Source organism: Idiotropiscis lumnitzeri, chromosome 5, assembly GCF_059441095.1.
Source record: "Idiotropiscis lumnitzeri isolate Australia: NSW breed Sydney's pygmy pipehorse chromosome 5, RoL_Ilum_1.0, whole genome shotgun sequence".
Lineage (NCBI taxonomy): Eukaryota > Metazoa > Chordata > Actinopteri > Syngnathiformes > Syngnathidae > Idiotropiscis > Idiotropiscis lumnitzeri.
In genome coordinates this window covers 11,820,829-11,831,382 of record NC_142395.1, presented here as the reverse complement: position 1 = coordinate 11,831,382, position 10,554 = coordinate 11,820,829, and the positions used below count along the sequence as shown (strand labels likewise).

General features: G+C 39.1%; 2 protein-coding genes and 1 pseudogene across 3 annotated transcripts in view; 1 reads left to right on the top strand and 2 right to left on the bottom strand.

Moving 5' to 3' along the window:
• The window catches only part of LOC148336936 (uncharacterized), a 2,605-nt pseudogene extending 629 nt beyond the window's left edge, over positions 1-1,976 (bottom strand). Inside the window, exons 1-2 of the transcript XR_015843151.1 lie at positions 1,556-1,976; positions 1-958 (exon numbers count right to left, since the gene is read on the bottom strand). The exon at positions 1-958 is cut by the window's left edge and continues 629 nt beyond it. The product of XR_015843151.1 is annotated as an uncharacterized LOC148336936 (transcript). The remainder of the gene's footprint in view (positions 959-1,555) is intronic.
• A 679-nt stretch (positions 1,977-2,655) lies between these two features.
• Positions 2,656-6,821, bottom strand: LOC148336935 (uncharacterized). The gene is made up of 2 exons (XM_088295859.1): positions 6,426-6,821; positions 2,656-4,990 (listed from the first exon to the last, which is right to left on the bottom strand). The coding sequence occupies exons 1-2, from the start codon at positions 6,547-6,549 to the stop codon at positions 4,029-4,031; spliced, it is 1,086 nt and encodes a 361-aa protein (XP_088151985.1). The 5' UTR covers positions 6,550-6,821; the 3' UTR covers positions 2,656-4,028.
• A 376-nt stretch (positions 6,822-7,197) lies between these two features.
• On the top strand, positions 7,198-9,834 carry LOC148336934 (uncharacterized). Its single transcript, XM_088295845.1, has 2 exons — positions 7,198-7,636; positions 7,999-9,834. Exons 1-2 carry the CDS (start codon positions 7,510-7,512, stop codon positions 9,354-9,356), a joined length of 1,485 nt encoding a protein of 494 aa, XP_088151971.1. The 5' UTR covers positions 7,198-7,509; the 3' UTR covers positions 9,357-9,834.
• The last annotated feature ends 720 nt before the right edge of the window (positions 9,835-10,554 follow it).

The following is a 10,554-nucleotide window of genomic DNA, read 5'->3' as shown; positions in this document are numbered from 1 at the left end:
GGTTTCTCCCCTGTGTGTGTTCTCATGTGTGTATTTAAGTTCCCCTTTACAGAGAATCTTTGACCACAAACTAAACAAGCAAAAGGTTTCTCTCCAGTGTGTGTTCTTGTGTGTGCCTTCAAATGTCCCTTCCTCGCAAATCTTTGACCACAAACTGAGCAGGAAAAAGGCTTTTCTCCAGTGTGTGTTCTTGTATGTGTTCTTAAGTTTCCCCTTTCAGAGAACCTTTGACCACAAACTGAGCAGGTAAAGGGTTTCTCACCTGTGTGGGTTTTAATGTGTTTTCTTAAATTTCCATTTTCAGAGAATCTTTGACCGCACACTGAGCAGGCAAAAGGTTTTTCTCCAGTGTGAGTCTTTGAGTGTTTTCTTAAGTTTCCATTTTCGGAAAATCTTTGACCACACTCTGAACAGGCAAAAGGTTTTTCCCCAGTGTGTGTTCGTGTGTGAGAGTTCAAATGCCCCTTCCAAGCGAATCTTTGACCACAAACTGAGCAGGCAAAAGGCTTCTCTCCAGTGTGTGTTCCAATCCGGGTTGTTAAAGAGTGCTCATCATCATCTTCAGTGTCAGAAGAGTGTGAAACCATTTCGTCACGTTCTAAAAGTGGAGCTAGAGGGCTGTCATCTTGTGATTGTCCACAGTGGTCTGCATAACCTTCTCTTGTCAGGTTATGACTTGAGCTGCAGCTTGGAGACTCAGCGCCCCAGTGCTCATCACTTTGACCTTCAGCTTCATCATCTTCACTCTTTAAAAGTACTACAGTCAATTGCAATTTGGTGACAGCATCATCCTCTTCCTCTTTAATGTTAAAGGGCCCTGCCTCCTCCTCTTCTTTAAGGTGAAGAGGATCTGCCTCACCCTCTTTGTTGTGTAGAAGCTCTCCATCCTCCTCTTCCTCTTTAATGTGAGAGAATGCCGGCTCCTGACGCTCAGGATGAAAACATTCTTCACTGATATCTGCAAAACACAAATAGACACTCACAGATTTGGCTCGGCAAAGTCTAAAGTCTAATCTGACTGATTACTGTTAATGTTGTATTTTTTGGCAATGATTATAAAGAAGAAAATCATATAAATGTTTATTTCAAAGGCACTTGAGCAGTTCAGTAGTAATTCTAAAAGTAAATGTGTGATCGATGATAAATAACTGGTGTGTTATTTCTTGCCATGCAAACAATGACACCACTGTGTCCATATATGAAAGATCAGATAATGTTAATTAAACTAACGAGTTTAACATGCCAATAGCTTCAACAAGTGTACTATCCAAAAATCCACAGGTGAATCAACTTGATTTTGAAGCCAAAATTTAAAAATATCACCTGTTGTGGTTTTAGTTTGCCTGCAAGCCGGGGCTTTTATTTAAGGGGGAATCAATGGTCCTTCATGCCTGAGCCCATCGTGGGATTCATTAACTCTAAAGGCCTCCGCTGGCCCAGTCTCATTGTATAACCACTGCAGATTTTACAATAAAGCTGCAAGTGATTTACACATGACTGTTTGTTGTTATTGTTGTTGTTCAAAACAGTAACTCAGAGTCAGACATGGACAAACCTGCTCTGTGCAGCATAATTCGAGGCATCTTGAAAACAGCCAATTGTTGACGTTGTCGTTCGTTCTCTTCTTTAGTTCGACAAACGTCCTCGTAGATTTCTTTCACACTTTTGTCACACATTTTCACACACAAATCACTCCCTCTTGATCTCTGCATAGCATTGCTGATCATAAACTAGCCTCGTTGCTAGTGGCTAGCAAGCTAAGCCAAGCTAACAGGAGAATTTTCAAAGTGTTCCGGAATTTTTTTTTTTGTGTGAAACGAGGACTTAATTATGTTTTACTCCCGTAAAGTAGCAATGGCACATACTGTGTTGAGACTTCAATCGGCTAAGGACGAAATCAGCAGATCTGTAGCTCCTTTGGTTAACCAAACCGTACATGGGAGTAGAGCTGGGGCTTGTACGGCAAGCACACTTGGACAAACTCGAACATGCGACTTGACGGTAAAAAAAAATACTGGTGATGTGGTCATGGTGACACCACAAATCGAGTTGCTTTGGCAAATTAACGAAATGAAATATAAAACCAAATTTATTTTAAATAAACTACATTGACAACACAGAAACGCAATCAAAAGACATCATAACGAAAATGGTTAGCTTGCTTAAATATGTTCATGCAAATTGTGTGCCACGCATTTAACGTTTGAGATTTTTAATGGAACCAATAAATCAAACAGCTATTTGAAGTTGCTACTTCAATGATCGTGTTAACATTTTGCGAAATGTAACATCTACACCTTTGGTTCTCAACCTTTTTTCGATAAAGTACCCCCTGAGACATGTGGTTTATAATAATAATAATAATAATAATTGAGCCAGGTTCCCCTCAAACCAGCGCAAAGTATTTTTGGATGAGATACAAAAATGTATATTACTATTACGTAGTATATTATATTACTATTACGTTCAGTAATAACCCCGGAAAATATGTACAGCAACTCAATTTGGCTAAATCACTTGCGAACATTTTTGGTATGTTCCTGTTTTTTTATGACGTCAGAACACAGCAGCCAAGGAGTCACAAATATAAACAAAGGGAAGACATTTATTATAAAATCATAATATGAAGAGCACATAAGACAAAGATTTGTGTGCTTTTGAAATTCCAAATGTTCCCATAATTCACTTTCAAACGACAAACTAATTCATTTCAGTGAAACCAACCCCTCTTGTCCCATTGAGATGGTTCGGAAGGGCTTCAATGGAATTAGTGTGCTGGAAACACACTAAAGGTACAGGTGGAGATGTAACAGGCAGCATTACACAGTAGGAAGTCCACCAAACTTGTATTTCAGGTGACACTCATGCCCATGTTGAGTGGATATTAACTTCTGACCATGCGCGTAAGAACTCAAGAATCACGTGATGCTGTGACATAGAAATAGAAGATAGAAAGATGCTGAAAATGGTCACTGGTTGAAGACTTGTATTTTATTGAAGGTCATATCTACACTTGTGCATCATACCACAAAGAGTTAATGTTGCACCAGAGTCTATTTGGAGCTTAACTTGCGTCTCTTGTTCTGAGTCTCATTTGACAATTTTTCAAAAACGGAGCATGAAAACTGTTTCTGCCCTGTGTGTTCATTCATCCATCAATTTTCTATATTGCTGGTCCTCACAAGTGTCGTGGGTATACGTGCTGATGACTTAGAACGAGAGGCGGTGTACAAGGCGTACACTCATATTCCACCTAAAGGCAATATACAATGCTTAATTAACTTAAGAAGCATGTTTGGAATGTGGGAGGAATCTGGAGTGCCGAGAGAAAATCCACGCAAGCACAGGGTGAATATGCAAACTTCACACACAAAGGTAAGAGAACAGATTCAAACTTACAACCTCAGGACTGTGCAGTGGATGTGCTAACCACTCGGTGACCTGTGTTGGATTTTGTTCGCCCAATTAAATCTAGCTTCATTAGTGACTGACCGATTATCCAATCTTTTGATTATTGAGGCTGATAGTCAGCATTTTGGCGCAGAGCAGCATCTGCTTTTTTTTATCCTTTTTTATTTTGAGATATTAATTTCTCAGATGACACCACATTGAGCTGTGTTGAGGATAAATATATTTTTTAACTTTAAACAAAGATAATAATAACGAGTGACAAGTGAAAGATTAAAATTTCAATGATGTTGACATTTTGTAAAACTTTATTTACTGTCGAAAGCTTTAGAAACTAATTGAGTTTAAAAGACATGCTGCTGAGCCTGCAAGCTCCCTACACTTTTAGTTAGACTTTAAAACAAAGATTTCTATTTTGAAGCAAGACTAAAGAGCCATTTAATAAACATGATCAAAGGCAATTAAACAAAGTGTTGGAATTTGTATTGCAAATTTTGTACGCCAATATTTTCCTTTTTAACGCAAATAAATCAGCTACAAATATTGGTTATTAGCTTCCTTAATCACCAATAATTGGTATCGGCCCTGAAAAAAATAACATATCCGCCAATCACTAGTCTTCACCTTGTATCTGTTACCAGAAACTGAGGCAAATGTTTCTCTCCACTGTGTGTTCTTGCATGTGCAGCCAAATTTGGCTTTTGAGAAAATCTTTTACCACAAACTGAGCAAGGAAAAGGTTTGTCTCCAGTGTGTGTTTTTGTGTGTCTGATTAAGCCATCCTTTGTAGAGAAGGTTGTACCACAAAGTAAGCATGCAAAAGGTTTCTCCCCAGTGTGAGTTCTTGCATGTGTAACCAAATTTGGCTTTTGAGAAAATCTTTTACCACAAACTGTACAGGCAAAAGGTTTCTCCCCAGTGTGAGTTCTTGTGTGTGTTCTCAAGTTTCCCTTTATAGTGAATCTTTTACCACACACCGAACAGGCAAAAGGTTTTTCCACAGTGTGTGTTCTTGTATGTGTTCTTAGGTTTCCCTTTCCAGAGAATCGTTTACCACAAAACGAGCAGACAAAAGGTTTTTCCCCAGTATGTTTTCTTGCGTGTGTTCCCAAATGCCCCCTCTGTGTGAAGGTTTTACCACAAACTGAGCATGCAAAAGGCTTCTCCCCAGTATGTATTCTCATGTGTACTTTCAAAGTATACTTAGCATCAAAGGTTTTCTCACAGTGAGAGCATTTCCAGGGTTTGTTGTCAGTGTCACATGTCCTGTCACCTTTTGAGTGCTCATCATCATCAGTGTCACAACTGTGTGACGCTTGATCATCACTGTCTGAGAGTGGAGGTAAAAGGCTGTATGCTTGTGATCCTCCACCGTGGTCAGCATTACCTTCATCATCACTCTTGACTATGACATCAGTCAATGTAAAATTGGTGACATCAGACTCTTGTACTTCCTCTTTAATGTGGGAAAGTTCTGGCTGTGACTCCCCTGTAATGCAAGACGGCGCTCTCTCCTCCGCTTCCTCTTTCACATAAGGCGTCTCTGGCTCTTGCTGCTCTGGACAAAGATATTCACTGACGTCTATCGGACACAAGAAGACAAACAGACATGGTTTGGTAAAGTCAAGTGTCATGCTGTCATTCTGATGTTGTGTACTAATTGTTTTAATGTCTGTGTACTTGTAGATTCTCAGTTATACTGATCCTGGTAATCCACAAAGGTTGACGCAAGGCAAATGGACCGTTGTTATGGGTTGAAGACATTTCAGTTTGGAAGAGAGGTTAAAGAAGCCATATATGCATCAGCTATTGCCTGCTTATAAAAATGCCCGGACATCTCTACCCCACCCCGAAAAGGCCTTAGTCAACAGAAATGTCTTCAACAAACAAGGATAGTCCAGTTGTCTTAATTCAACCTTTGTGAATTGTTTAGGCAATGTTGCTCAGGAACACTTAGAATTGTGACGATTGGGAATCACGTGTTTTTTAGAATAGCAAATACAAAATCAGCCATTTTAAGGATGGCAAATAAGTGATGATTTGATGTGTGTACTCATCAAATATGCAGGAGATTCCTTCCAAAACACTGTAGAAATCCCCCTAAATAGTGTGGACTTAAGGGCAAGCCTTGGGGAGAATGGCAAAGTCAGCTCACAGCTTGGGATAATAAAAGTAGTCACTATACACACAGCGAAATGCAAAATAATAATGTAGTATACTCATACAGTGTACATAAATGTTATCCTTGTTGATCTTGAAGAAATGCATTCTAAGGGGTTAAGTATGTGAACAAGACACTCCAGCAGTGTATTCAATAGCAAATACTGAGACCATTCACGGGGAATTAACCCTGGACAGTCTGCACAGAAAACAAAAACGTGTATGACCACAGCACTACCAACAGCTATTGGTTATGTCCGAAAAAGAAATTCCTGTTGCACTTGCGTAGGGGTTTCATCTACTTAATGGAAGGTTTCAGGAAAGTATGCCTTTTGCTAATAGATGAGTACAATGGAGGAAGCAGCCGTTAATCAGCAAATCGTCAACTTCAACAGAAGTGCAATTGGGGATGAGTTCAGCCCCCAATCCTCCCCTCCCATAGCCAACATCCAATGCATAAACTCAAATCTAACCAAGATTAAATACAGCATGTCAAATAAATATATCTGCTTGTTCTCTTTCATTTACGCATTTCATTTACCTCAAGCAATTAATTCACTACTCACTATGCAAGCCCCAGTAGAAACAAATGTTGTTTCTATGTAATGGATAGGCACACCAAAGATGTCACATTTGGGAGTGAGCAGACTGCAAAGTTTTATTATGTGATTTCATCATTACAACCATGGGTCATGAGGACGAAGAATTATGGTCCTCGACCAGCTGACGCGATAAGGCAGTGACCCGGAGATCCAGTGTACGCCAGATGTTTATTGGAATATATTAATGACTGGACCGTATGGCTGAGTAACCCTTCGAGAAAAGTAGTTTCTAAATAAGTGTAAGTGTAAACCAACCTGCCCTCTGCGACACAACTCGAGGCTTCTTAAAAACAGCGTCCAGTCGTTGACGTCGTCTCTTGTTCTCTTTTGTCCGAGAAAGGCCCCCCTCATACTCTTTTTTCTCAATATTGGCACACATTTTCCCACGATAACACAGTTCTTCTGCTGCTCTGACAAACGAGTCTCTTTGTTCGCAGCTAGCAAACTATGCTAAGCTAGCTAGAGAAGCTTCAATGTGCACCGAGACGAGTTTATCCAAACATGAGTACTTAACTGGTCATGTTTAACTCTAGTAAAGATGCGATGGGTCGTGTTGTCTAGAAGCAGCACTCTGTTTCGTATTAATTCAGGAGATTTATTTTAAACCTAATCGCATTTAATTAGCTTAACAGTGCACATAGAGCCGCAGCGGAAATTGTACGGAAGTTCCACTTGGACAAACTACTTGCCACAGAAACGCAAAACAAGTTACACAAAAACAATAGTTGGTATTGATAACACAACATGTCCGGTAAGCAAGTTTTCTAAAAGTATGATTTAGGTGCAACTGTAGATTCATTTGTTACTACAAGACTAAACTCTGCTCATTATGGAGAACCTAAAGTGACAAAATAAAATAAATAAATAGATAAATACATGCAAAGTTATGTCGTAAGGTATTTAATTAAACCAAAACTTATGTAGGTCAATGCTTAAAGTTACGTGAACAATTATAGGCGGCACGGTGTTCTGTGTCATTCTTAGAGCGAAATAAAGCTACACAAGTTTGTTCCAATGGATTTGCCGTACAAGTGCCGACGCAGGTCTATTTCCGTGTACGTTTTGTCTTAACCAAATGAGCGTCAATAAATAAATTTGATTGAATTTCTACTCAACGGCCCGGTATCTCGACGCTGTTCGTCCAACCACTACTTTGCAGGTGTAAAATCTCATAATCAAATGTTCGTGTTGATAAATTCGTCTCGGTGCAGGTCGAAACTTTCTCGGCCTACTATAGCTTAGCTTAGTTTGTCTGTTGCAATCAAAGAGACGTGTCTGTTATTAAGACATCGCTAAATAGAGATCAAGTAAATGTGTGAAGTATGATTACTGTGAAGAAATGTGTACAAAACGTGTGAGAGAAGAGGACGAAGGGGGACTTAGTCGAACAAACGAGGAGAACGAGCAACAACGTCAACGACTCGACGTTGTTTTCAAGACGCCTCAAGATGAGCCACAAAGAGCAGGTTTGTTCACGCTCACTTATTCATTAGGAACAGTAAATTTACTGTTGATTTTGCGTATTAAGTCTCTGTTACCGTCGTAATGGAGTTAAGAATACATTGTGATTGTCATCTTAGTTTTTGTTGAAGTCAGACATTCTTTTATCTCATTGCACATTATTAAAGCCAGAAGATCTGACTGCGACTTTGATACGTGTCCCCTCTTGGATATGTGAACTCCTGACAAATAAGATAAATAAGATATTATAACTTCTATTGGTTCCACAATGGAGAAATTTGCCACGCTGAAATTCACAAAACAGTGACTTGATTCATCAAAGCTTGACTTTTCCAATCATGTATGTTTGTACTCTTGTGTCCTGCAGACGTCAGTCAGGACCTTCATCCTGAGCACCAGGAGTGGAATTCCAGGGTGGAGCAGGAGGAGCAAGAGCCCCAACTTGTCAAAGAAGAAGAGGAGCCAGAGCCCCTTAACGTTAAAGAGGAAGCGGAAGAATCAGATTTCACCAAGTTGACCTTTAATTGCATCATTGTGAAGATTGAAGGTGATGATGAAGAAGAAAGTGATGGAGACCATTGTGGGGGCACACAAGCAGACAACCTTTTAGCGCCAGGTACATATAGTGATGACAGAGTATCAAAATCTCGTGACACTCATAATGATGAACACTCTAAAGATGATAAGACATTTCACACTGATAACGAACATTTGAAGTGCTCTCAATGTGAAAAATTCTTCCTTACAAAATATACTCTGAAAAAACACATGATGATTCACACAGGAGAGAAAACATTCAGTTGCTCGGATTGTGGGAAAATGTTTTCCCATAAGGGACATTTGAACATACACATGAGAATCCACACTGGAGAGAAACCGTTTTCCTGCTCAGTTTGCAGTAAACAATTCTCTATCAAGGGAAGTTTAATCAAGCACACAAGAACACACGCCGGAGAGAAGCCTTTTGTCTGCTCAGTCTGTAACTTGAGTTTTTGTAATTCTTCAAATTTAATAGCACACACAAGAATACACACTGGAGAAAAACCATTTGTTTGCCCAATTTGTGGTAAAAGCTTTTCGGTAAAGGGAAGTTTAATAACGCACACAAGAACACACACTGGAGAAAAACCTTTTGTCTGCTCAGTTTGCAGCTTAAGTTTTAGTACTTCTTCAAATTTAATAACACATACAAGAACACATACTGGGGAAAAACCCTTCACGTGCTCAGTTTGTAGTAAGCAATTCTCCATGAAAGGAAGTTTGATAACACACACACGAATGCACACTGGAGAAAAACCTTTTACTTGCACAGTCTGCAACTCAAGTTTTGGGGTTCGTTCAGGATTGGTTAAACACATGAGAACGCACACTGGGGAGAAACCCTTTTCCTGCTCAGTTTGTAGTCAAAGATTCTCACAAAAATGCACCTTGACAAGACACACAAGAACACACATTGAAGAAAAACCTTTTGCATGCACAGTCTGCAACTTACGTTTCATGGCTCGTGCTGTATTGGTTTTTCACATGAAAACACACCCCGGCGAAAAACCGTTCTCCTGCTTAGTGTGTGGTCAAAAATTCTCTCAGAGACGAACTTTGACAAAAAACACAAGAATGCACACAGGTGAGAAACCATTCAGTTGTGATGTGTGTGATAAAAGATTCTGTGACAAGTATCGGATTAAGAAACACAAGTGTGCTAGTGAGAAAAACGGTGATAAATAAAACTGCCATATATTGCAAAGAAACTTTAGCAATTTGTGGTAAGCCGTAAAAGTGGATGTTATCCTCAATAAATGTAATTTTTTCAAACAGGGATAAGGTCCAATACTTATTGTCCTTACCTGCCTAATGCAAAGAGACACTCTCCCTTCAGAGCTGTCCTTATCTCACATGATTAGACTTCAAGTTTGAGGATTTATTCTCTTACAAAAATGACATTGTTCATGAATTTATGTATACAGGAATAGAACACAAAGACGGGCCTATCGCACCTGACTATGCAAAGAAGCAGGATGCACGCTGAAATTGTCGCCAACAGCAGTGTGGCTGTACAAAAACAACCATTCAGATTTAGGTCTCCGGACAATTTTTAAGTCTTCAATTAACCGAAGAAACATGTTTTGGAAATGTGGGAAGAAGATAAAGTACCCTGAGAAAATACGTGCAAACAGGGGGGAGAACATGTAAACTGAACACAGGAAGGCCGACTGAGAGGTTGATGTGCTAACCACTTGTTCAAGTTGATGAAGAGAATTGAATAAATGTGTAGGATTCTACAGCTGGATATTTGTTTTCATTTGAATTGTAGAAGGTGTGATATGAAATATATTATTTTTAAATGTATAATATATATAAACTAGTAGGCAATAAGTTGTCTGCTTATGCATACCTAATCATGTACAAGCACAATAATGAGTCGGAAGAAGTAGTGGTGGGCAGTCAAGGCCTTCTCTGCTGGCCTATCATCAGCCAGAAATCATGATCATATTTATGATAATAATTATAATCAAGATTACTTACTGTGGGGTGTGAGATTTCTTCATTGGTGTCCAAAACCGTCCCTAAGCCTTAGTTCAGATGTCATACTCTACATCAGGTTTCTTGTGAAAAGCTGCACTAAAATTTGCAAAGTGGCCTTTTATAATGTTGTTTAGTTATATTCGTATATGTATTACAATACAATACAACTTTATTTATAAAGTGCATTTCATTACATCTGGAGCTGTAACAAAATAAACTGCAAAAAAATGAACTATTCATCTTAAAGACCAATTATGAAGTAGACTTGACCAACCATATTTTGACGAAGAAATCTATTTTAAGAATAGTTAGATCTTTCAACGCAAACGTCCTAATTCATAGATCTGCAATCTTTAGTATTCTTCGGGATTGATGTCACTCACAGAATGACGAGTCGCCA